This window comes from Caenorhabditis briggsae, assembly GCF_000004555.2.
Source record: "Caenorhabditis briggsae complete genome, chrX, whole genome shotgun sequence".
Classification (NCBI taxonomy): Eukaryota; Metazoa; Nematoda; class Chromadorea; order Rhabditida; family Rhabditidae; genus Caenorhabditis; species Caenorhabditis briggsae.
This window is the reverse complement of record NC_013491.2, coordinates 15,441,000-15,467,886: the sequence shown is the minus strand read 5'-3', so window position 1 is coordinate 15,467,886 and position 26,887 is coordinate 15,441,000. Positions and strand designations below refer to the sequence as shown.

Here is a 26,887-nt window from a genome sequence, read left to right as displayed (position 1 = left end):
AGAGTACAGTTGAATTTTTTATTAGTACCTATTGTGGTTCTGGTTGATCCTCTTGTTGACACTGTTGGTCGGATTTCGGCTCTCCTGGTGGGGCTTGAAGTGGCTCTTGCTGTGCTTGTGGTTTCTGCTTGTCATTTCGCTTTCTTTTCCCATTCTGCTTCCGTTTCCCATTTTTTGGCGGTTGTTTTTGCGCGCTCTGTGGCTCAAGTTGAACAGTTTTCTCCTCCACATTTCCTCCAGCTACTCCATTCACCAACACTTTCCGTAACTTGTTCGTCTCTTCCACATCATTCATCTCATTGAGCCGCTTCAAGACTTTCAAGAACGAACCCATGGAGTGCTGATCAATAACAACATCGAAATCATCATCCGGCTGGTGCTCTGATTTCCACTCCCGAAGAGCAGCGTGAATGCCGTTGGAGGTTCGGTTTATGAACTCAATCGTCTCCTGGTCCGCAATTTTGTTCTTGTTGCCAGCCTCTTCGTAAGCGTCAGCTCTCTTTTCAAAATCGGTGAGCTCACGGCTCAAATCCATCACTATCAGCGAATAAATCAGTCGACCTTGCATACTTTGCTCCTTTTGCGTATGATCGCTAAGCCAATTGTGGACCTTTCTTATCTCTGAAAATTTGAAACAAAAAACTAGACAGTAAAGTTTTCTGTTTTACCTCCAACGAGAGCTTTCAGTGCTGTAGAATAGACATAAAAGCAGTTCTGTGGCTGGTTCTTCGGTTGTTGTACAACGGTTGTTGGGTTTTGCTCGGCGATCATCTGAATGAAAATCAAGTTGGAAAATCAATGGAAATAAAGGAAAATTGAGAAAGACAACTGTCCGTCTCCAGGACAAACGCAAATGAATGGACGAGGAGGGACCACGATAACCGACCGAGGACAGCAACGGAAAATCGATGGTCTACGTGTGTGCCCAACAACAGCAGGAGGTAATACCAAGAAGGTGGTCGAAGGCAGATCACCATTGGCATATAGAAGATTGAAACAATGGGCAGGGTTGACGTCTACGAACGTTTGAGCGTCTATGACCCCTTATGACCGTCTATAAAGATCTTCGCAAGTGATTATCGAGCTCTCACTATAGGTGCAACTGAAAATTAGAATTGGCAGGAAATCTGGGCAAACAGCGGACCAAGAAAATCTTACTATGCATGTGAATTGAGGACTTGTTCTATCTGGGCAAGGACAAAAAAGAATAGTGGAGGCAAACCAAACGAAATCATTTCGTTAAAAATTTTTGAGATTTTATCCAAGATATTTTCCACAAAAGATTCAAAGGCGAAATTTCGAACTCTTAACAGATGTCCTAGTCGACAAAACTGAATTAATCTAACTCTGTCTACATAAAATTCGTCCTTGAGGTACGGTCTATTCTTCGGGTGAATAAAATCATAGTGGTGGAAACTGGAAGTTGTGATTTGTGATGAGTTGTGAAACATCGACGAGAGCATTTTTGATAACAGCTCAGGTTTGACAAAATTACGATACTAAGCCGTTTTTCCAGATGAAAATGACACCTGCTTTCCTCACGGAGTATGATTTTTATTTTTTCTGTGACGATGTACGTGACGTTTCGTTTCTTTTCGACCTGAAATTTCTAAATTTCCGTGGAAATCTTTAATTTTTTTTTTCTTCAGTACACCACCAGAATGAGGCAACAGGCTTTAACCCATTTTTTTCTTTTTGTCCACGTATTTTCCCACGTTTTCATTTGCCCTTTTCCTTTCTTTTTCAAAAATTTTCTGACATTTTTGCATTTTATAGATGATTCATCTCTTCTTGAGGACCTCACGTATCTTTAACTAGTTCAGAATCCTCCTCTGATAGACTCTGAACGAACAATTTTCTATCCATTGACACTAAATCAGCTTTCCTGACTGGAAATCGAAAAGCGAAGCTTGAATTTCTATCGTGGTACAAGCTTCGGATTGAAAGCTTTTGAGCTTCGGGTTCAGTAATGATTAGAGCAGATTTTAAACGGCTTGCAATTGAGAGATAGAGAACGAAGATGGATCTATCGGTATCTGTACAAAAGTTTTTCAAAGAAAAAATCTCACAAACTTTTTAGAACTTCCATAGTTCCATTTTATATCTGACTTATTAAAAATTTCCCATTGGGCGGAGTTTCGCCCCAGCATATACACAAAAAAGAACAGAGAGGAGAGAGACCCCCCCCTCCCTCCACTAGTCCACTTTCTTTTCCCTCTCTTTCTCTCTCGCCCGTGTGTGCTATGCAACACAAAAACGCACACGCAACGCTTGCAGTAGAGCGCGGATGCTTTTTTGGTTGGGGATATTTTTTCATTATAGTCTAAAATTAAGTTCTCGAGAACATCCAAAGGAACTTCATTTATTCAATGGTGAGCTTTTTCACAGCATTTTTTGCTTCCAGAATTGTTGTGCTCCTACTAGTTTTTACACCTCTTCCAGTTTTTTTTAATTCGAAAATCGAAGAAAAACATTTAATAAATTGGTCTAATTATAACGTTTCTCACTCAAAAAACATGAAATTTTGATACTGATCTACCTCTTAAACTAAATTATTATATTCCCAGCGCGCCCATGCGTCAAGAAGATGAGATATAAGTGAAAACGGTTGATTCACGAATAAGGACCAATCCCTTCGACGGAATTGAATATTGTCACTAGAACTACGGTTAGATTATAGAAACACTCATCATACTTCTCCGCAGAAAGTTTTTAGACAGACACCTGTTGTCGCACCGTGATCAACGTTGCTCTCGTTGTCAGAAAGATGGAACAACTGATCGTCATGTAGACAACATCAATTCCAATGATAACATGAGATTCATTTAAAAAAAAGGAATGAAATACTTGATGAGTTCTTCGATTTTCCGACTTTGCTCTTTCAAAATTCTCAAAACAACTCACGCTGCTGTTCCTGCGAAAACCTGCTGGTTAGTCTTGTCTTGATACCTTTCCATAGTCGAAGCTCTCGTTGTTGGAGTCCGATATCAATCTAAAAAGCGTCATCTTTGCAGAAAAAGTAAAAGAAGCTTTTACAGCAACGTCTTCTTGTTTTTGACGAAATGAAGTCTTTTCCGACACGAAGCTCCGGAACTATTGGCTGATCATCCCACGAAATTCCCGGGAAGTGAAGGAACATTACGTCTACATTTTTGTACTCCACTCCTGAGGAAACGAAGCATTCCAATCTGATTCACATGAAAATTGGTATAAATGAAACAATTTTGAGCCGAAATACGAATAAATTGAATATTTAAATGTAATAAATTTGTTATTCTTATACCTACATGAATAAGTATTTTAAAAACTTGGAATCAAAAGTGGCTTTCATGCGTATATTTTGAATTGTTTCCAGATAATTCTCATTTATGGGACCAACTCATTTCCGAGAATCACAAGGCGGAAGACAATTTTTGCCTACCAGTTGACGTTTTCCTTGTTGGCGTTATGTCACTTTTTCCTTGGAAAACCTGGAAAATGTTCTACCGAATAATAAAATGTCCTCATGCTAAAAAGTATGGTTATTTTTCCGAATTAAAAAAAACATAAATACTTATCCATTTATTAAATGAAAATCTCCAAAAATCCCGAAATATGTCTATGTTTTGTTTCAAAGTCGTTTATTCTTCTTTATGACGGTGTTAAAGCCAGTGCACACACTGCAGAACGTCTCCGATTGAACCGTTTTTGACTACTCTAGAACTCCGGAGTCTCTTAAATCGCGTATTTCGGCTCATAATTCGTAGAAACACAAATATTCGTGCAATTATCGAACTAAAAGCTCCAAAAATCACGAAATTGGTGTATTTCTTGTGTCAAAATCAGATAATCTTCTTCTCCATGACTTGGATATTCTTCCTATCCATGACGGTATCAGAGCCAGTGCACACACTGCAGAACGTCTTCGATTGAACCTTTTTTGACTACTCTAGAACTCCGGAATCTTTTAAATCGTGTATTTCGGCTAATAACTCGTAGAAACACAAATATTCGTGCAATTATCGAGCTAAAAGCTCCAGAAATCACGAAATTGGTGTATTTCTTGTGTCAAAATCAGATATTCTTCTTCTCCATGACTCGGATATCTTCAGTATTAATTTCTTTTATCATAATGATTCACTGTATTTTTTTATCAATGACGTATTTGACTTGTCGGCGACATTGAAAAATCAAAAAGAAATATGAAAGAGTTTCCCATGGGAATCTTACATTTTTTTCCAATTCCCAAGAGGGTTGGGAACGAGTATGCATTTCCCAAACGACGCGACGGTATAAATAAGGGGGCACAGACCCATAAAAATCACATTTCGTCTCTTCGCTGTTCTCTTGAAGAATCATAAGAAGAGTTCTCATCACTACCATGCGTCTCAACCCGATCAGCTCTTCGACAATTGTTATCGTCTTCTTCGTCTTGTCCATCGGATATATTGGAGCCAAGCGACTCACCGACGAGGAGAACAAAATTCTTCAGGCTGAATGTGGAAAGACCGCCAAAAGCTCAAATGCCGAAGGTGCGTTTATTGAAGCTCTTGAGCGAAATATTTTTGCTGAATGGCTGCTAGTAGAGCATTGATTGTTTTAGGAATCACCGCGGAACGAAGAAAAGCTCCGTGGCTGATCAACTACCGGAATGGAAATTTGAGCTGCTCAGGAGTTTTGATTTCGAGGAAGCGTTTCTTGACCGCCCGACATTGCCTCACGAAGAACATCACGGACTCCCCAAGCTTTTCGGACAAAGCTTGTACTCCTCTGAAAGACTATATTATTCAGCTGGATCAACTGGAACTCGATATTGGCTCATCCATGATCACAAAGGGAGAAGTAAAAACTTGGTTCACACTTCATTTTCATCGTTATTTTCCGTTTACAGGCATGTCTTTTTGAATACTGCAAGCTTAAAAATCCTCATTACGTCGACTTATCCATCATCACATTACCAACGGATTTGGATTTGTCAGACACCCTAAAACCAATCTGCATTTCCAGTGAGTTGGAAATTGTTCCCAGCAAAAAAACTTCTAATTTAAGGAAACAACATCCCGTTCGGAAGCCAGGTTTCTGTCTCGTCTTTTGGAGTCCCAAGTTGGTGCACTTTTCATTCAATACCCTAATGATTTTAGAATCCGATTCCAAATCCGGAAATGAAGCTTCTTCTAGACCGAGCCGAGTCTTCTCGACTGAAAAGCTACAGGTATGTAATAAACTTCGTAGTTTCCCATAAACTGGGATTGAAGGTTTGGAATCGGAGCCTCTGTTTTTGAAATTTCCACCATTCACATTTTATAAGACTAGTACTTATTATTTTTTAGATAGCTTCATCTACGGCTGAGCACAATGCCCACGAGGCTACCGGTTGGCACACGGCAGGCACCCGAGCGGTAATATTGAATGATGAGTCGAGTTGAAACCATTTTTTTTTCAGGGCGATAGTGGCTCCTCAGCTATAGTCCAAAAGGACGGGCGATCCTTCTTAATAGGAATCGTTAGCCGAAAAGTTGGAGGATCACTTCTTATGGATATTCCATCGCAGGCAAAAAAACTTTGCAAATTATATAATATTTGTCCTTAAAATTTTGTTGGATTTAGAATTTTCAAAATAATAAATCTTTTTTCATAAGTTCTGTTTATTGATATTTAAGATCTACAGGTTAGTAATAAAAAAAAAACTATCCAAGGATTTTTCTTTTGAATATCATGGGAGAAGCAAGAATCATTAGAGTCGAATCTGAAAAAAATCCAACTTTGAAAAAAGTTATCCTTGATTTCGTTCTTGACTCAACAGGAGTCGAAGCAGCCCTCGACTTGGAATCGGTTGAAACTGAGTTGTTTCGTCTGAGATCATGTTGAAATCTGCCAAATCGATAACAAAATAGTTTTCTGAAAAGCGCCGCTTCTAATCGGACAAATTCCCTATCCAGAGTTTCTGTCACGGTGAATCTCCATAGCCGATTCTGAGCTTCTTTCAGCCAAATAAGTTTCCTCCGCTGGTCTTTCTTTCTAGCAGTAGTTCCGAAGCTTCAAAATCTCTGAAAAAAATTTCTGACTGAGAAGTATAATCTGTCATTTTTGTGACTAACCGCATAATTAGTTATTGGTTTACTTGTCCTTCCTTCCAGGAATCCAAAACCAGGACATGTCTTTTTCATTTATTCATTCTTCATTTGATGGTGCGCCGACAAAAAGACGTCTCGTTGAAAAAGCTCATTTTGAAGTTTTGCTGTAGAACATTAATTCGTCAAATTCCGCTCTCAATAAAACCATCAGAACTTACCCAAAAATATCGCTGCAAAACCTTCGTAGACAGAGAACAATGTCTCAGTGCACTGTGCACCGCAGTCGTTTCGCAATTAGTTGAACGTTGTCCTTCCACAACGTCTTCACGATTTTGCACTGATAATCACATGATTACGAATCAAAAGAAATTTATAGCAAAATCGTCATCCAACGGTCAGAAGTTGTGAGGTTAAAATTCGAGTACCAGTGTGAAATGCCGCCGGTCGCTTATCCACCAGCCATCCAATTCGCTTCCGATCGCCCATTTTTCTTACTTTCTCATTCTTATTTTGCTGTAGACAGTTTATCAATTGTTCTGCAAAAAAGTCAGTCACTTTGGAGAGAAAATAATGAAACTCACTGATCAACGCTGCTTGAAACGGTTGTCGGCAAGATCCATGGGACGTTTTCACCAATTTTCGGCTTCAAATCTGCAAAACAAAACGAGTTTTCATTAAACGGTGATCAATTTCCCAATAATGTCTCACTTTTTCACGTATGAAACACCGATAGAATTCTTTGGAATTCATAAAATTGACAATTTTCACTGCTGTGGTTGAGCACTTAGAGAATTGTAACTTATTGATGCAAATTCCCAAGTGAAACACAAAACAATAGGTTTTGAGTGTCGATTTTTTCATTTTACTTGAGAAAATAATGTGAAAACATGGGTGAAATACTAGAAACAGGCTTCCAAAATTTTTCAGCTTCCAATAAATAATGTCGATTTACGGTAAACACCGCGCAACGAGACGCGCGGAGTGTCGTTCGAATGTCTGCGTCTTCTTAAAACAAGTACTATTTACTGCAACATAATTTTTCCTTCAGAATTAAGAATATACAGTGATGAAAAATAATATTCGAGCATACAATCGCGAAGATTAAGGAATACTAAATGTATTGTTGAACGGTTTCTTTGATCACATAAACGTTTCAAATGGTTTGAGTGGCTTTTTCGAATTAAAATTTCTCTGGGACACATCACTAATATTGGATAGAAAGAAAACAATAATGACATTTGAGAAATCGCCCGAATGTGTCTGAGATTACGAGCTGGGATGATTCTTTGAAGTTCCGGTCATATGTTGCTTTTTTCACGCAATATCAATCTATATCTTGCAGCCCTGCCATCGTTTTTTAGAAATCTTAATTTTTGTGAGCAGCGGTCATCTATATCAGAGATTATCAGAAATTGTCGTGACCAAGTGAATGGGAGGACCACGGGAATAGATGAAATCTGAGCTACAGTACCATAATAATGTCTCATGCTTGGCTTGTTTTTTATTCAGTCATACTGATGTAATCTCAAAAAGCGCGTGCAATTTCACATATTACGTTTGCGTACGAAATTGTTCATTGAAGTGTTCATGATAGAAGTGAACCACATTCATCGAAATTGAACCAATTTCATGACTTAAATGAGTATACAGTGCGTCGCATAACTATAGGACCCCCCTCAATTTGGGGTGTACAGCAAAAACTAGAGTAGATATGAAAAATCTGTGAATGCAGTTGGAGTCAAAATCAAAAATAACCCTAGGAACCAAATTTTCAGAACCCTACCATTTTCCATACCCTCACGGCAAGAAAAAGGTCCATTTTCGACCGTCGCATAACTATAAGACCCCCAGATGTTTTGTGTGCACAGGTCGTTTTTTGACCATTTTATCTACTCTAAATTGTTTTATTTACGTTTTTCATTGTTTTATGCTTTTTCTGAAGATATTTCTCGCAACTTTCTTTCAAAGTAAACATGTCTAAATCCGATTTTCCCTTCAGTCAACAAAATCCATTTATTCTAAGCAACTAACAAAAAACACATCGAAAAATCAGTACTTAGTCTCCCTTAGCCGTTGTTTTGAATCACTTCAACGATCCTGCTCGACATGCTGGCTACAAGATTCTTCAATTCGGCATTAGTGAGAGCGTCCCATTCAGCCTGGATTGTGTCCTTGAGCTCCTGCACGGTCTTGAATTGCCTCCCGTTTCGATAGACCCGGCGAACAAGGATGCCCCAGATGTTCTCAATGGAGTTTAGATCCGGACTGCATGCTGGCCATTCGAGCACCTTGATTCGTTTTGAGACGAACCAGTTCCTCGTGGAGGTGCTCGTGTGGATAGATGCGTTGTCCTGTTGGAACGTGTGGGTGTGGCGTCTGTTACGGAAGAACGGAGCCACGGCCTTTTGGAGAGTTGCTTGGTACGTGGCAGAATTCTCCTTCGTGGTGATGAATTGCTGTTCGAGCTTTTTTCCATTGCAAAAAGCGCCCCAAATCATAACAGAGCCGCCGCCAAAGTTGCGCCTGGAGAACAGTCCCATTTCTCCCATTTCGTAGTCAAACGGTTCTTCACGAAATTGAGACGTGCTGCTTTTTGGGCATCAGTCATCTTCGGAACTTTGGCCATCTTCTGACGAACGATGACTCCACTTCTTTCGATGATTCTGCCCACCGTACTCTTGTGGACTGGCAGCTTGAGTTCGTTCTTCACATCGTTCAAACTTTTGGGCGAGTTGGAGACTGATTTCAAGATGCTGCGTTCTTGACGTAAAGTCAGATTTCTCGGTCTTCCAGACTCCTTCAGCTTCTTCTCGTAATGGAGTGGGTCGGCGAGGTATTTTCGGATGACGTTACGACTTCTCGTGAGTTGACGGGGCATCTCGTGAAGTGTCAGTCCAAGTTGTTTCATCACATCCACTTTGGTCTGTTCGGCAAGAGAGAGGAGTGTAGCGCGAGCCATGGTTGAAGGAATGTTTCCGAGGCATATTTTTGGGATAGGGACCAACTAATATTTTCAGTTACTGTACCTGCACATCAAACTATCGCCACGACTGTAAAAAAATGCAGTTGGAGATTTACGGAAGGGCCAGAAGTGAAGCTTGATCTCGAAAATGAGTTCCTTGCATTGGATGTTCCACACGAAGATGTTGAAAGAAAGTTGCGAGAAACATCTTCAGAAAAAGCTTGAAACAATGAAAAACGTAAATAAAACAATTTAGAGTAGAAAAAATGGTCAAAAAACGACCTGTGCACACAAAACATCTAGGGGTCCTATAGTTATGCGACGGTCGAAAATGGACCTTTTTCTTGCCGTGAGGGTATGGAAAATGGTAGGGTTCTGAAAATTTGGTTCCTAGGGTTATTTTTGATTCTGAATCCAACTGCATTCAAAGATGTTTTATATCTACTCTAGTTTTTGCTGTACACCCCAAATTGAGGGGGGTCCTATAGTTATGCGACGCACTGTAGTTGACTGTACACTGCGATCATCCACTCAAAAAAAAACAGTGTCTCTTGATAATGTAGACAATGAAAACGAGAAGCATTACTGCTGAATTAAGCAGAAAATCTTTGATTTTTTTTCCTGTTCCAATAAGGTCTGAAGTCTCCCGGATAATGGCAATCCCATGGATTGAAAATAGAAAATTTCAGCAACTTCTCAGAGTTTCTTTATAAATGTTCTCGTTTAGGTTTTTCTTTTTTTTTTCGAACTTTGATGTATGATGGTGTATGATCGTGATTTGCTCATAATTGATTGTGCATATTCCGCGTGCCAGTTTGAAACATCACAGCGTCCTTATTCTAAACACTTTAATATTCTTACTGATCCGACTATAAAAGTTTGCAAAGATTCTGAAAGTTCATTCGCTTTTCTGTCGATAAACACAGTCAGAGTAGATTAAAATGATATTATTTTGTCCACTTCTTCCCTTTCTTTTTTTGATATGTGATGTCAGTACAGAAGCTCCGTTTTTTTTCCTCACTGGAGAAACTATGGAAAATATGAGCTGGAAATAACACTATGCAGTAGATCAGAAGGGTTCAGGAAATGGGAAAATTTCAGTGACAGGCACGGAACAAAGATTAGAAAATGAATATGTTATTAATCTCTTTTATTAAATCTGTTTGTCCTCATTTTTCATTGAAGGAATTGCATGGCCTACTAAATACAAACCTACTAAATACAAAAATGCTAATGTAAATACAAGTGAAATAAAAGGAATTTCATGGATTCCTAAATACAAGCTTACTGAATTACAAACCTACTGAATACAAGCCAACTAAATAAAAAACCACTAAACAAAAATATTAAACCAGATTGACAATTGTAGCTAGGAATTGAAAAAAAAAACGTTTAGTTCTGTTTACATTAAGTTGCTTTTTCATTTCATATCGAACAATCCACGAAAAGTCCGTTTTTGAAACACACCGTCGAAGGCCAATTAGATATTCAAATTAATTCACTATAAAACAAACCCGGTATATTTTTATTACTCCCCACCAAGATCAGATGAGCCTGTGTGACAAGCCAAAATCAAAAAATGAGAACCAATATTCGGATGAAAATATAACACGTACAACAGAATTTCCGGATTAAAAATTCGATATCTTACTGTAATCCGAATTAGCAAAACTGATGTGAGATGCCCTTATCAGTGGAATAAATCCGACTATTTTGTTCAATACAAATTTTCTTCAATCCAAAATTTTCTTCAATCCACAATAACATAGAAGATTCATTCTGCATAATTAGAGCAAGTTCTATAACAAAATCAAGCCGACAGTTTGTAAAACCAGAAACTCTAAAGTGTCATTTCAATATCCGGAGTGCCAAGGTAATCCCCATTCAATTTCCGGAGGATGACAATGAATAGAACCGGAAATAGGGTTGGAACTTTTGTTCTCCTCAAGTCTCATGCTCCCTTTTTTTTCTATATAAAAGCTAAACCGGAAGTAAGTGCCAGGCACATTCAGGACACTGCTGAGCAAGCTGTGTTTCATTTTCTCTCCAGCACACCTTATCTCTGTTATCTTCTCTCGTGCTCGAACGACATCTCCTTTGGCTGCCCCCTTTTTCGACTGAGTTTGCCGCTTGACTTGTTACATGCTGGGAACTGACAAAAAATGCACTTGGATTTAATAAAATTAATTTAAAAATTATAAGACTTTTTGAAGTAAAAAAGCTATCACAGAAAAATGGAGTTGAGGGAAAACATAAAAGAAAAGGAGACCACATTTTTCAGGAATACCTGTCATTTCTCAGATGTCCCAATTGGAGGAATTCGTGACGAATTCGTCTATCGATTACTGTAAATAACATGTGTTAAAGTTGAAGGAAAGAATCCTATTTTCTCACTTACAGTTTTCAATAGTGTACAATTCTTATACAGTCTTTGAAGTATTAGTATGTTTGCAAGGGAAGTGCATTATGATCTATAATATCAACGATCAGCCACTTGCACTTTAAACACCTCCTCAAAACAATTATCTGATAATGGGACTGCTCTCTTAGATCCAAACTATCAGATCCCAATGGTTCATTGAGCTTCCTGCCCTTTTTGTAGCTTATGCAGGGATCATACTGATTCTTGGTATTATCACCAACTCGCGCATGCCCACGGGATTGAAATCAGAGACCTCAGAATTTCCGTTTTTCTCTACCAACTCTTTTCATTTTACGTTTGCATCAAAGAGCTTTCCATTCCCCACATTGCCCCGCGCTTTTTTCTTTATCTCCGGCCTAGGAGAGACTCCGCCCATTTTTCGCATCCTTTTAAGAACAGCGTTCTGAACACTATTCTTCATCCTTGTGACCCATTCCCACCCCTTCAAGAAGTTTCATTCACTTCTCCTCCTGCGAACCATGTTCTCCCGAACTGCTTTGCTCCTCTCTTGCATGGCTATTGCCGCCTCGGGCTTCAGTGTCCGTCCATCCTCCAAGAACACCGTCCAAGATGCTCATGAGCAATTGACCAAGAAGATCCGCTGTTGGGAACCGATCGAGGAGAACATTGCTGGCAACCACTTCTCAGGAGAACACACACTGAGCGAACCGATCTACGAGCTTTGCTCCTATATGCCAGACCCAAAGGATTTCAACAAAGGATACGTCAACGGTGTCGACATGGAGAGTGACGACTACACCAACGTCCTGAACTTCTTCCAAATCACGCATCCCAGACTTGCCACGCTGAACGTCTGCCTCCAAGAAGTGAGTTACAGAAATTTGCTTCAGAAAAAGAGATCTAATTTGTTCATTTTCAGGCGTTCCAATTCCGCGCTGCTGGACGCCCATCGCAGACATCGATTCGTTGTCTGTGCAAGAGAGACGGCTGTAACTTGCCGAAAGGGTTCACCACGTTCCTCGACTTCAACAAGCTCCCAATGCCTGAGACATCGTTTTAAATGAACCCCTCGTTCATCTTCTCCATTTCGTCTTAAATTAACCTAACGATACTCCCCCAATCCTTGCTCTCACATGTTTCAATTTATCGATGCCATTGACCCTTTCGAACTTGTCCTTCTTCTGACACCGTGATATTTAAAACACACTCGACTCGAATAAAGATGTAAAAGTTAACAGTGGTTTTTCCACGAAATATTGGTTTTTAAACTTAAAAGTTCTTCATGAGCTTACGATCAATTCCTCTGTTTGAGGAATCTAGTTAAGATAAAGATAACTCTTTTTTATATCTTTTACAGGAGCCGAGATAGATTGTCTTAAAGTTTAGGGGAGGGAGGCTTTTGGTCAACTAAGTGCTTTTTCAATATGTTCCCCCTAACAAACGAACACTCAAAAAACTACCTCCGGGATATTCTAAACAACTGATCAACAAGTTCCAAGAGATCCATTTTCCTCCCTTATCTCATATCTTTTTTTGCTCCGAGATAAATTCTGAGAGCAAATAAAACTTAGAGAGTGTCCGTTTGGAAGCTCTTTTGAGAAATCGAGTTAAGATAAAGAAAACATAGAAAATTTCACAGACGAAAAAATACGTTCAAGATCTGGAGACAAGCACCATAGGGACACCTAGAAAATATTATCAAAACTTCAGAATCTTTAAATTTCGCTGTTCCCAGCGGAATCGCAAAATCACTAAAACTTTTTTCATCTAGGATTTTTGGCCAGACGAACCGTTCAAATAAATTTGCTTCACTTTGTTTTCTAGCATTAGTTACAAAGCTACAAAATGTTTTAGTAAAACCTCGAACGGAGAAGAATGTTCTGTTGCGTTTGTGACAAACCGCATTTTTAATTTTCAGTTCTCTCTGCTTTCCAGAAATCCGCAACCATTCTCGTCCGGAAATTTCCGTGTTCACTGAATTCGCGGAAAAGTTTGGAAAGACTGTAAAACTAAAGTATAATCTTTACTCACAATTTCAGGCTCCTCATTTTTTCAGGAAATATGAATTCTAGCGCTCGTCTAATGGGATGTGCGAATTCTAAAAATGTTTAATTCGAAATAATTATTTTGATAAATCTTAGTCAGCAAAGTTACTAAAAAAATGAAAATCTTACCTTAAAAACTTTTCTGCAAAAAATTGTATTTTTAACAGAGAAATCGCTGATATTTCTAGATCTGCAATTTTTCTTGAGGCCTCTATGATAAGGGCCGTTTGGTTAATGCTCAGTCTGTTAGTTTTTACAAGAATTTTTCTTTCTCGTTCCGTGCTCAACTCCCATCAAACATTTTTTTTTCCTGAAATTAGCCGCCTAATTACAATTTTTAATTAATTATCTAATTCAATTGAAATAAAGATTAAACTTTTTATTATACTCGAGACATTTCCATCCAATCAACGCTTCCAATTATTTTCATGTGCTTTTTTCATACTAATACGCACTAAATGGTTTTTCGTGCTCCGACAAAGAGGGGTTGGATTTCCGAGAATTCAATCCTACACTTCCATTTTTTTGTCAGACTGGATTTGAATGTGTCTGCTCAGAAACAATCAAATCTTGAGACATGAAACTGTGTTTTTCTTTTTGGTCTGTTTCGGTATAAAGTATGGGACGCATAGCTGAATATAGGTCGATTCATGACTTTCACAAAACTGAAAATTATCTTTTGATGTTCATTTTAAAAAAACATGTAACCGGCTTTTTTCTAATTGCTGAAAAATGTTTCCTAATGTTCCAAGTTAACCGAAAACTTGAATTTCTAATCAATTTCAGCATACGTATTTTTGGAAAATTGCAACATACGCGAGTATTTTGAAACATCTTTAGTTCATTTTGGGGTTTCATCCTTAATATTTTCTTTGAAAATCCCTTTTTTGGGTAGCTACTCAAAGTTCAGCATTAGGTCCATCACTTGAAAAATGAAAAAGTCATTTGACAAATGAAGTCGTCTACGCCATAAAATGTATACGGTAGCCTTGAGCACCTCATAAACTTCTTCTGTTCTCTTGAGAGGGGGACGGCGACGCATTTTCATTATGACGTTTTCCGGAATCCCATTCTATTTTCCCACGCATTTTTAAAATTGATCATAATCGGAAAGCTAGGAGGATTTTATTGTGTCTTAAATCGCTTTAAAAATTTCATTTGGGCAGCTCATTTTCTTTTGTTTCGGTTTCGGAATTGGTTCAGTTGATATCCGCCCAAAAGTATTAAAAAAAAGACTATTTTAGGTCAATAGCTCATGCACGGCGGTAAAATCAGACACATTAATTTTTAATTTAGATTTCACGTTTTCTCCAGACGCGTCGCGGTCTCAATTCAAATTTCTTCAGGTTTGAACACTGAAGAAAACGTGAAATCGAAATTTAAATTCATGTGCCTGATTTTGCCGCCGTACCCATGTGAGTCAGCCAAATTGTCATGAGTATCTTTCTGGGGTTATTCAAACTGCCCCTGCGAGGTTCCCAACAATCCACGAGAACAAAAACTGAAATATTGCTAGTAGACCCTGTTCAATCTTTTATTCTGATTTATTAAAATTTTCTTTTGATTATCCTAAATACTTTTTGAGGTCGGCATCTGTACAAGACGTGATAAACAAATTAGTCGCTTCAAGGGACTTTCTAAACATTAATCTGATGACTGTTGTATAGAAAAAAAACAAAACTTGGTGAATTAGGATTCGAAAAAATGTGGAAAATATGGTTGTGCTCACATAAATCTTCGTTTTTCTGACTGTCACTCAACGCGCTAGGTTGTATTATAAATGAAGGGGGTTCAATGCTTTTTTTGCGCTTTATTTTTAGACTCGCTATATTTCTCAGCTTTGAAAAATTAGTAGCATCCGTATGTCGTGGTGCTTGACAAACCTTCTGAACCTTTCGAGTTTCAAAATGTAGTAATTTTTAAATATTTTAGCCCAAAAATATTTCAAGATAAAAATCAATATGAAAAGAGCCCTTCAACATTTTTCAGCAGTCACAGAGAGTCATAAATCAGATTTTCCTTTCAGGCAAACGAACAATTCTTCATTCTAGAACCTAGCTTTTGATTTCCTCTTTTTGAACTGCTTAGCTCACATTTTTACTTTGCGTGTCTGAATAGAATATTCAATAATTTTGAAACGTAATTTTTTTTGATAATTGTTGTGAAAAAAAAATTGTCAACTACAGAAATATAATTTTAGATTAGATTAATGATTTCTTGAATTTTCGTGCCAAAATTTTTTGTTAAAACGGTTATTTAAGAACTCCCTTCTTGACAGCACCAATCATTCAAAATTTATAGATTCATTTGTACTTGTAACACAACCAAAAGATCCACAACATGACAGGAAGCAGCCGAGATATAATGAATAGAAAACAAATTGTAGGATTCTCAACAAAGCTAATCATTTCTGATGTGAAGTTTTTATAGATAACCTATATACCAAAAAGTGGATTGAAGAAAGAGATCGTACAGAAGCGAGTTATGAAACCTGTAGAAGAAGAGGTCTTCATTCCAAGGAAAGGAGAAGCTCAAGACGTCGACGTAAGCAAATGGATGGAAATAATAAAGAGTAAGGCATAGAACGTATATTCTGGAGTCTGATTAGTTTTTTTTTCAGATCCTTCGTTGTTGAAAAGCACTCTAAACAAAGTCTACAAAAGGATATTTAATGGGGAGAGCGAGTTAGCCGAAACATTGAAAATCTTTGTGCTCGAAGAAGTTTGTTATTTATAAAATCGTAATACAATTATTATTTTGTTTAAGAAAAGGCAGAATTTAAATGTGAAGTTGACCGATCCGATGTTCTACGTTCACTCAGAGGTATATTTTGCCAACATTTGTGATCCATAGAGAAGAAAATCCGATGGAAGGAACATGCTTTTTTCACGTGGCTTCTAGATATATCAGTGAAATCAGTAACCGAAAGTTCGCTCGATGGGAAAAAATGCTGAAAAATCTCATGATTAATCTATTTCTACGATTTCGTCCATGTCACATTGAATATTGGCAGAACTACATGGTAATTTTGAATGAGAAACGTCACAAACCGATATTGAAATTCCAGAGAAACATCAGCATGTCAGATGAAATCGAAATAGAAAGAGACAGGCCAGGACAGTTTGCATTCAAGTTGAAGTGTGCAATATTGAACGGAGTTCGAGTTGACAGAGAGCTTCTTGCTAGAGGTAAGAGAATCTAAAAAACATTATGAACGTTTCTGAAAGAATCAATTACAGGTGAGGCAATTGCTTCTCTTCAAGACAAATGGACTGCTACTGATGAGGAAGGCGTGGATTGGGTTTGGGGAAGACTCAGAACCGAACGAACCAAGTTCAAGAGAAGCAATCCAAAAAAGTCGAAAAATTCACTGATGAAGAAAATTCGTAAAGATGCAAAAAAAGATGTCACCGTTTGGGCACAAAAAGCTATCTCTAAGTCGTTCCAAAATCGTTCCAACCCAACCAATAATCTTCTTATCTAAAATAACAATGATTAACATTTGAACTGAATTCTAGCGCAGCTTTCATTTCCATTGTCATTCACGTGTTTCAATTTTATCAGACGAAAATCATAGAAAAATGATTTTGATCTTTAACAAGTTTTCTGAGCCGGTTACTTAATTATATCTCACAACCATCAAATTGGCTTTTATCTCATCTCTAAACTTTCCCAAATTTTTCCAGATTCTTTTCTCACTTTATGTTTAATTTTATTTTTGATTCTATAGAACGCCTACCAATCTTTTCACTTTGAGCTGAATTATCTCGGTTTCGATATGATATACGAAAATTCAGTCAGCTGATAAAATAACCTTTCTGATATCAGCTATACTTTTATAGTTTGTGATGTTTCGATGGCTCTAACAGAAATAGAGATGAATGAACTCCAAGTGAGGGTTTAGCGGCGTTCTATAAGATAATTCACAGTACACGGTCTCCCACAGAACAATTCCGAACTGAAAATTAATTTTTGATCTACAGAAAAAAGTTTGGCGCGATCACAATTGCAGGTCTAAAACCATAATTTCAGAATTTTTTATCTGATTTTGTGGAGTCCCAAGATGATTCAAATGATTCTTAAAAAATTAAATAGTGGGTATAGATTCATTTATGGTCCCTTTCCGGAAGAAAAAATGTAAAAAATGGTCATGTTTGAAAGTTTTTTACAGAAAAAATCTATCTCCTCGTTCAGTTTTTGACATTTCTAGGAGTTCTATAGCAAAAAAAACTGCAATTATTTTCTCTACATGTTCTATGGACGAATTTTTAATTCGTCTGATAATACTTTTTTTATAATTCAAAAATTCCATGAAATCGCACAAAATCGCATTTTTGCGTTGTTTTTTGATTATAAAAAAAGTATTATCAGACGAATTAAAAATTCGTCCATAGCCCCCGCCGAGAAAATAATTGCGGTTTTTTTGAGCTATAAAACTCCTAGAAATGTCAAAAACTGAACGAGGAGATAGATTTTTTCTGTAAAAAACTTTCAGAAATGACCATTTTTGACATTTTTTCTTCCGGAAAAGGACCATAAATGAATCTATAACCACTAATTAATTTTTTAAGAATTATTTGAATCATCTTGGGACTCCACAAAATCAGATAAAAAATTCTGAAATTATGGCTTTCGACCTGCAATTGTGATCGCGCCAAACTTTTTTTCTGTAGATCAAAAATTAATTTGCAGTTCGGAATTGTTCTGTGGGAGAGCGTGCAGTATGCAATTCATTTTTCACTATTAATATATTATCCTTTTCTTATCGGTTTTATCGGTTTTCTTATCAAACTTGATAAATACATTTATTTACAGATTGCACAAAAATTGAACATGATGGTCAGTTTGGGAGCACCTGTTCGCAAGCCACACATTCTTTTTGGCGTTTTTTGCATTTTTTTCTCAATACTCTCTGGACATTTACATTGCTCTTCCTAGTATTTCCGTTCTCAAATTGGTTGGTGGTCATTTAATGTACTTTTGAATGACTGGAATAATTTTGAGAGGTCATTGAGGAATCTCTCTTCTTCTATTTTGCATGGACTGAACGATCTTTTTAGCATCTTATTACATTAAATACGATGTCCAAATTCCGCCAATTTTTTTTCGCTCATCGACGTTTGTGTCCTAGTTGCTCGCAACATTAGTTTTTTTTTCGGAGCATAGATGTCAAACATATTCTGACACTTTGTGGCCCCTCAAACGACATGAAACCTTGGAAACAAGATATTCTATTTTCCTTCCGATTCTCTTCATTTTATTCTCCGAAATTCAATCTGGTTTAGTGTCGAATCATTGGCTTTTGAATTCAGTACTGCCTCATAAAGTTTTTTTTCTTACTGTTGCCTCCTCAGCTAATAAAACTTTTTTAAAGCCACTCTCTCAAAATAAGTTTTTTTTCTGATAAAACGTTCTGGTCATATGCTAACTAACTATTTTCGGCTAGAATTTTGTTTTACTGGTAAGGAACAAACTCCCAAAAATTTTTTGTATTGGTCCCTTCTGGTAAACAACAACAAATCCCATAAGAAAAACATCTCGAAATCTATCCATGAAGTGCCCCTTCCTGTTAACTTTGTAGTAGGACTACAAATCAAAGATAATGAATTACTTGACTTCTAGTCTTTATGTGAGTAAAATTACTCTTTAGTTTTTGACTTTTTCTAGTGGTTCTTTGAATTTTCTCACTCCCTCGAGCTGCCAGGAAGACAAAAAACAAATCTTTTGTTAAGGAAGTCATGAATTGGGGGCACTGAAATGAGTAAACTCTCATGATGTTGATTATCCGGGGATTCTCACGCCCTCATAGGTATGATAAGGGTGACATGTTTAAGTGTCAGCCGATTTTTCTATCTGAAAATAAGTTATTTTTCTCTGATTTTCTGGGCGCGACATTATGAAGCTGATTCCGTTCGCGCGCGAGATAGAACATTGCAAAAATTCATACAGAGATATGAAACATCGTTTTGAAGAATACTACGTTGTCATCATTTGTGAATTTCCAAAAATAGTTCATAAATCCGGCTCGGTACATATTAATCCCGTCGCCTCTCATTGTTCTTTCTCGGTATCTACAGAAACATATCGTTGTCTCATGCTAAAAAAAACTTTAAATTGGACATAATCCAAGAAAAGAAAAAAACAAACTAGTTGCGGACAGTTACGCTTAGTTTGTCTCAAAAATAGAGATCTTATCGCTCAAAATGTACTGCAACCGTACTCAAATAGTTCTTACGGAAAAGATGATGACATGTTTGATTAGAATTTGAGATCAGAAGACGGTACAGTGACACAAAAACCGGAAACGCAAATCAGACTTTGGCTACGGTAACTCCTCTGAGAAAAGCCCACGCAAACTGTCAACTTTGAGCTCAATTATCTCGATTTTTTGAAAAAATTGAAAAAATCTGTCAACTGATAAATTGTTTATCACAGTATCATCAATATTTTTTCAGTTGAGAAATATTTGATATCTCTCACAGCAATTGAGATATTCGAGCTCAAAGCGCGAGTGAATGAAGTAAAAAAAAGCATGTCCCCTCGAAGCAGATTTTTCTTCATCCAAGAATCGGCGGGAATGTGTAAAACACTAATTCGCAAATAAGTAGAGTCTGGTTAGTACTCGGAAACGTCATCAACAAAATAGGGTGTCATATTTTATGAAAATTGAGAGCCTTTCTTGTTTCCAAATATCACATTTAAGCACCTCTTACTCTATATTTATCCTTTTATGAAAATCAAATTTCCTTTTTTCTTCTTCATTTTTATTTCATTTTTATTGTCGCATCACGAGTTTCTGAACAAAACTTTGTCACGAATGATAAGCGCGTCTTTTTTCATGGAACTGTAAGTGTCAAGATCGAAATCTATGTACTTGAAGAAAAGCGAGTCATTTTTTTGGTTTTTCTTCACACTAGTCTGAGAAAGTATATGGCTGGTTTGAAAAAAAGAGAAAAAACTAGCAACGGAATGTGGGCGGAGCATGCAATTCACCTGAAATTTGAAGAAAGATCATATCTAAAGGTCCATATATAACTCAGGCCTAGAAACTCGTCTTGATTAGTTTTGAAATTTATTCTACCAACACCGTTTCCTGCGAACTGATTTCCAAAAGTAAGTTGTCGGAAAGTTTTGGATTCTGGAAATATCATTTCTCACGGCTTTATTCAACAAAAGGTTGAATCTCTTCTTTAAATGAAATGTCATTCGTACAAAGCTGTGGAAAACGAGAAAAGTATATATATAACTTCTACCCTCTTCGAAAACCCTACTTATATAATATCCGCCTGACTCAAGCTCAACCAGACTGTCTCGTTTTGGATGGTCCCACACCTTTCTTTCTGTTTTGTTGTTTGGTACACGTGCGCTAATTAGAAAATCGTCGGTTAGACTACTATAATCCCCCTTTCCCGCACTTGTCCAATCCCAATTTTTAATTTCCCTATTAAACTGTTTTTCTTAATGTCAGTGTTGAGGTTTCCAACGTTAACTTATTAGTCGAGGTGTCCCGTTGATGCAATTATTGTGTTGTGTGTGTGTTCTACATAGTTTTTTGCCGATTATTTTGATTATAAAACTTCATGTTGTTTGCGGTGCTGGATTTTCTGGAAAAAATTTGGAAGGAGGGGGGACAGGAGACTTTTCGGAGATTCTTTGGAATAATGATATGCATTTTGTGGTAAACGGTGTACAACGCTTAGCGTCACTTTGCGTGGAGCCATCGTGCCCGCCTTTAGTATACCAGCGGACGCCGGCTTTAGCTATGGCTCAGTCGGTAGCAGAGTCGCACCTTCAATACTTGCCCCTCTCAAGTTCAACTCCTTAAAGAGCAGGAATAAACGGTAATTCGAGAAAATTATTTTTTCATATCTCCCCTCCATTAAATTAGCAAAATAGAATATGAAATTTGATTTCAAAAATCTACAGTTTTTGAGACTCCAGAGTGTTTCTAACAATTCCAACACAAACAACTCATTTTCCTGCCCCTCGTACTTCGAGACTTCCGTTTAAGTATATTTTCCGCCTCATCATAATTAGATTCTTTTTCTTTTTAATATGTGTAGGCGGTTTTTCCAACTCCTTTCAAGCTATTTTCTACAAAATCTATTATTTTAAAAGACTTCACTTTTTCCATTTTGTATAGTCCTCTCCCATCAAACCACCTAACGACCCCGCCCCTCGCTCCAAAGAGCAGTTTATTACCCTTAAGATGACTTGTGGGCGTGGCTAGAAGCTCTCTCCACCTTATTCTAGAATCCTCGACGCAACCAAATTCTCATTTCTTCGCTCTTCCTATGGAGTAGTTTTTTCCTTGAATTTTTGGGAGTGTATTTGTGTTTCCAATTCTAGTCTAAAAAATAAACAAATTAATGAGCAGGTGAGATTTACACTTGAGTGAATAGGAGCACTCCGTGTTTAAATTTTCATTAACATGACTGATTTCCAAGAAAACTCGCTAATGCGCGTCCTCTTGCAAACATAAGTTAGTCTTAATGGTCAACTATGAGGATTTTCTAAAGTTTTGAAATTTTCCATTCAAAAGTTTTCCATGTTTTGAGTTGTAGCAAAAGAAAACAACCATGATTAGTTATCTCATGAGGGCTTAAAACTATACTTTAGTCAATTTGCCCATTCCATTACTTTCGACTCGTAGCCCACACATTATGCCTGGAAAAAAATGATGAGATACTATTTTGGTAGACATTTATCATCCAAAAATTCAGAATCGGGAAATTGAAAAATGAAAAAAATTCGGAAACAAAAAAAATTCACAACTTTGATTATTGTTTTCCACCCTCTCTCAAACTAATATTAGACCGGAAACGCAGAATTATCTTTGCAATAATTTCTTCTGGAAAAAGTGATGTTTCAGTTTCTCCCTAATTTTCAATCCTCGCATTTCCGGATGTTTATCCTGAAAACCAAACAGCTCATCCATTTATCTTCCTTCTATTTCCTCTCACCTTTCTTTGCGGACTAGGAGAACGAACCGCTACAAACGTAAACAATTTGTTTTAAAAGTATTCTAAACTGTTTCACCTGTTCAATTTGTTGTTTCATTTTTCTACTTTTGCTAAATTTCAGAATTTGAATCCTCTTTTGTTTTCAACATCCGAATTGAGAAAGTAACTTTTTATTGAGTCATTTTCTTTTCCAAATTTCAAAGTGTTTCAATTTTCAGTATAATTTTATCGTTGTTTATTCCCTCAAACTTACTTTATTCTCCGCACACATTCTCAGAAGAGCAAGGCACTTCTCAGCCTGTCATTTACACAAAAATGCTCCTAGTTAGGGTAGATATGAATTTTTTTATGGATGGAAACTTGTTCCTTGGTTTTTTTCTTCTGTGTCGTGTTTCATTTCCGTCGAGCTCTCCTTAAGTTTTCTTGTTTTGTTTCTATAAGAAATAAGAGAAAAAGTATGTAGTTGTGTTTAAGATTTTCTACGTAGAAGTTGCTATTCTCCAAATTATAGACTGGAATTCAGTTTTTTCCCTTTCACCCACCAATTACATGTCACAGGTTATGGGTCTATGAGAAGAAGGATTAGGTAAACTCAGGAAACCTTTCGTACCAAGAATAATCTCTCTCCTTTTCAATTGTAATTTGAGCTGATCCATGTTTTCCATACTCTAGTTTTTTGACTTATAAAGTTATTTTTTTCTCTTGATAGCCTGAAAAAACTTTAAACTTCATTCAATTTTTTATCTAGATTATGTGGCAACTCCTCAAATTGTTTGATAAGGTAGGATTCTAGTTTTCAAACTTTCACAATTCTGAAATAAGTTTGAGAAATCTTTCTAATATTTCAATCCGCTTGTTATTATTTTTTGTGAAAGTTTCCAAAAATTCCGGACATTTTCTGATGTATATTTCTAACTTTTCTATCTCATTCACAAGGAACGAGATAATTGAGCTCGATGTTAAAGATTTGGATGGGCATATATTAGAGGTAATATGCTGTTCAGAGATTCCGAAATTTTGAAAATTTTGAAAACTCGCCGTATTAGACATTTAGAAAAATTCCAAAAGGGTCATTCCAAACATCCATAACTCCTCAACTCTCACCTTCCAGTCAACTTATCTCTGTTTTTTTGAGAGATATAAAAAATTTGTGCTAGCCCAATATTTGTGATATCATAGTAAAAATTTTGTCAGATGACCACTTTTCGACATCTTTTACAGGAAACGAGATTTATGGACACAAAATAAAGAGTGAAACTTGTTCAGGATGAATAGTAGGTAGACAAGAGAAATTTTCGTTGTGTTAATTCCCCAGAATTTGAATTGTTTATACTATTCCTTACTCATTTATTTCATGTGTCAGAGGTATAAAACCCTTGTTGGAATGAATAAATAAACAAATGAAGATATTTTTGCTACATCTTTATTTACTAGTTGGACACACACTCCCGATCATACAATTGAGTCCTAAGATCCAGCACAGAAGAATTACAATCCGCTCAAATCCTTTTTGTTCGTGAGTTCAAAAATTCAAATGTGTTTCTATATATATTCTTAGAATCGAACAAAATTGTTTCAGTTGACATTTAAGTTGAATTAGAAATATGATTACATGTAAAAGTTTCGCGAATGAGTGTTCGTAAGATTAGTCTGACACTTTTTTCAGATTCTTAGAATAAGCGGGGAATTAGAACGAAGGACATCTATGATTTTGAAATGTAGAATTCAATCATTTCGATAATGACTGTCATCTATAGAACGAACGCAAGTTTCAAAAACACTATAATTCATCGAAGAGTATGCTTTGACTCTGTAAGTTCAAGCCAGTTCTTGTGATTGGTATACGGTACCTGGATGCTCTGCCCAGTTTCTTAAGAATATTTCTGAAACATATCTGCTCATTAATCATTTTTTCTTCATGATTTCATTCTATTATCGTATGTATACATACATTTCTTCTTGAAATCTGTAACCACTTGTCTCAAGTTTCCTAACACTTCCTAATTAAGATTGAATATCTCCACTTCCTGCCCACGCAGCTGACACCTCCAAAAATGATGGTGAGATTTTATCCTGATTAAAAATAGTAATTAATACATAATAGTTTTGTGACAACTCAACCCCACCGTTGTCGTCTTCTGTTTCATCTTGCCATCAACCAGACCAAATGGTCCAAAAAAAAGAGAAACCTAAATTCCGGAATTTTTCCGGTGTCGAGGTCCAAAGCGATAAGGACATCAAGGAACTAATTGAAAGATTTGAAGGTTAGTATTTTTTCGTGATTCGAGAATCCTAAACACTATTTACATAGGCACGTTCTTGTTAAGTATTTCATGTCGGTAACACACCTCAATTATATATTTTTTTACAGAAGACCAAAATGGCAACCCGAAGCAAGCCCACTGTGTTTTGATGGAGTCCATTTTTGGCCAGCAAGAGGAAACCGTCTTGAAAATTGTGGCCTTAAAGAATGTGAGTTGGCCAGCTGAACTCAAAAATATCAAGCTATCCCATTTTCAGGAAATTCTTTTTAAGGCTATGCCTAACGGCAAGCGTTACAAATGCCGCGAAAAGGATACTGAGAAATTCTTCACTACCGATCTTCGATGCCAGCATTGCTTTCTTGGAAGAGGGCTTCGCTATTTGAATGAAAATCCCATTGTGTGCCACCAATGGGAAACCCAATTGCATATCCTGATCGAAAAATTGAAGGAAAAGTCGGGAAGAAGACCGTCCACCAACAGTCCACCAATCGTGAGTAGATTAAGTATAGACTGTGGTTCAAAACTCTGTTTTCAGACCATGATCACATGTCCGAGTTTCCCCCAGAAAAACAACGAAAACACAGCGAAAAAAAGAGTTGGATCTCCTTCTCAAAACCACGAATCACTGAGATGCTCTCCTCCAAAACAGGAGAGAATTCCTGGCCAAGAAAGTAAGTTATCAATGTGTGCAGAGTGTGTTCATTTCGAAAACTTTCAGATTCTGTGCTCTCCGCTCCGCCGCAAACCAAAAAAGAGAAACTTCGAGCAATGGAGCAGGAGTTAGCTCGAAAACGAAAAGCTATGACAAATGCACTGGGGGGACTTCGTGAAAATTTGAAAACACAAAAATCGTTGTTACAAAAAATAGTCAAAAAAGAAAGCAATTACCGACGACAGTCTTGCTAAATTAGTTACTCTTATCTTCTGGCAATTAGTTTTGATATCTTTGTCTATTTCCCAAATCCAGTGTTCTTTTCTTTCGTAGTGATTTTCGCACCATTAGCATCTCAACTTGTTCTCCATCTTTTCTCCTGTTTAGTCTCATAACTGCTCCACATATTGCTAGTACACATTTCTTCTCACTTAGCCAGAGATCCCAAACACCCGTTGCCAAAACCTATGAATTGTTTGTCTTCTTTGTCGATTTCCTCATTTAATTACGTTCCATGTCCTTTTATCTTTTCGAATCGATTTATTCTGTTTGAGATTGAGGCAAAAATAAAACAAGCTTGTCAATTTTTCATGTTTTTTTTTAAACAGAGAAGAATACATCTTTTTTTTCTAATAGAAGCTCATGGGCTTCTATTAAAAGTCGCTCTCTATTAGATGGTGGGCCTCTATTTTGCAATGATTCATTTTCAAAAAATTTTTATTCAAAAAATCAGAAACTTGACTATTCGGAAGTTAAGAATTCTGAAATTCAGTGTTTTGGAATGTTCGAAATTTTCATCCTGCAATTCTAACTTCCCAAATTGCGATTTTATGAAATTTTGAGGTTCCAGTATCTCAAAATGCGAAATACAGGAATTCTCAAATCTTGCAAAAATTCTATAAATCTAATAATCTTAAATTTCGAAAATACAAAAGTTGAGAAATTTTCGAGTTCTAAAATCACAGTTTCTAAAATTCTGGAATTTCGAATCACCGTATTTTCTCTAATAGAAGCCCATGGGCTTCTATTGGAGGGTGGGCTCCTATTTTTCGAAACACCTTGCGGAGAGGGCTTCTATTACAGGTGGGAAAGGAAATACGGTATGGTGAAAAATGAGAACAAAGTCGTCGTCTGTTGAGATTGATCAAATTGCTCGTTTTTTTACAGATTTATTTCAGTTAGGATCTCACAGCTTCTATTTTAAAAAACTCGAACTTTGAACTACTCAATATTTTACTTAGAGCTGTTTTAATTGAAATACTCTGACAATAAAAGAATCCTACAAAAGAGATTTCAAAGAATTGAAGGCACATTTAATTTTCCAGCCTCTGTGACAGCAATACTTTTTGAAACGACCAATCTTATATATTTTTAGGTTCTCTTCAACAAAATCTTTATTAAAATTAGTATGCTGTGAATACCTCGGAAAACCACCTTTCAGAAGCACTCTAATGCAGGTTTTATGATCTAACTTTTGTGAATTAGTCTCTATTAGTTTATTTCAAATAATGTTTATTCATACGTGATTGTGTCAAAAATAGGCACCATACTGAGAAAAGGAAAGA

General features: G+C 36.8%; 5 protein-coding genes across 5 annotated transcripts; 4 read left to right on the top strand and 1 right to left on the bottom strand.

Annotated features, from left to right (window-relative positions):
* Positions 1 to 28: 28 nt before the first annotated feature.
* Positions 29 to 771, bottom strand: CBG27940 (the record flags this gene model as incomplete). The annotated part of the gene is made up of 2 exons (XM_045240227.1): positions 29 to 621; positions 669 to 771. 2 exons carry the CDS (start codon positions 769 to 771, stop codon positions 29 to 31), a joined length of 696 nt encoding a protein of 231 aa, XP_045099672.1.
* Positions 772 to 4,360: 3,589 nt separating this feature from the next.
* CBG15541 lies at positions 4,361 to 5,569 on the top strand (the record flags this gene model as incomplete). The annotated part of the gene is made up of 6 exons (XM_002645376.1): positions 4,361 to 4,511; positions 4,583 to 4,821; positions 4,871 to 4,985; positions 5,121 to 5,191; positions 5,310 to 5,378; positions 5,423 to 5,569. 6 exons carry the CDS (start codon positions 4,361 to 4,363, stop codon positions 5,567 to 5,569), a joined length of 792 nt encoding a protein of 263 aa, XP_002645422.1.
* A 6,347-nt stretch (positions 5,570 to 11,916) lies between these two features.
* Positions 11,917 to 12,458, top strand: CBG15544 (the record flags this gene model as incomplete). The annotated part of the gene is made up of 2 exons (XM_002645377.1): positions 11,917 to 12,264; positions 12,318 to 12,458. 2 exons carry the CDS (start codon positions 11,917 to 11,919, stop codon positions 12,456 to 12,458), a joined length of 489 nt encoding a protein of 162 aa, XP_002645423.1.
* Positions 12,459 to 15,927: 3,469 nt separating this feature from the next.
* Positions 15,928 to 16,927, top strand: CBG27939 (the record flags this gene model as incomplete). Its single annotated transcript, XM_045240225.1, has 4 exons — positions 15,928 to 16,015; positions 16,064 to 16,164; positions 16,511 to 16,631; positions 16,683 to 16,927. The coding sequence occupies 4 exons, from the start codon at positions 15,928 to 15,930 to the stop codon at positions 16,925 to 16,927; spliced, it is 555 nt and encodes a 184-aa protein (XP_045099671.1).
* Positions 16,928 to 24,460: 7,533 nt separating this feature from the next.
* On the top strand, positions 24,461 to 25,576 carry CBG27938 (the record flags this gene model as incomplete). Its single annotated transcript, XM_045240224.1, has 6 exons — positions 24,461 to 24,466; positions 24,511 to 24,670; positions 24,778 to 24,878; positions 24,927 to 25,160; positions 25,206 to 25,341; positions 25,389 to 25,576. 6 exons carry the CDS (start codon positions 24,461 to 24,463, stop codon positions 25,574 to 25,576), a joined length of 825 nt encoding a protein of 274 aa, XP_045099670.1.
* Positions 25,577 to 26,887: the final 1,311 nt, after the last annotated feature.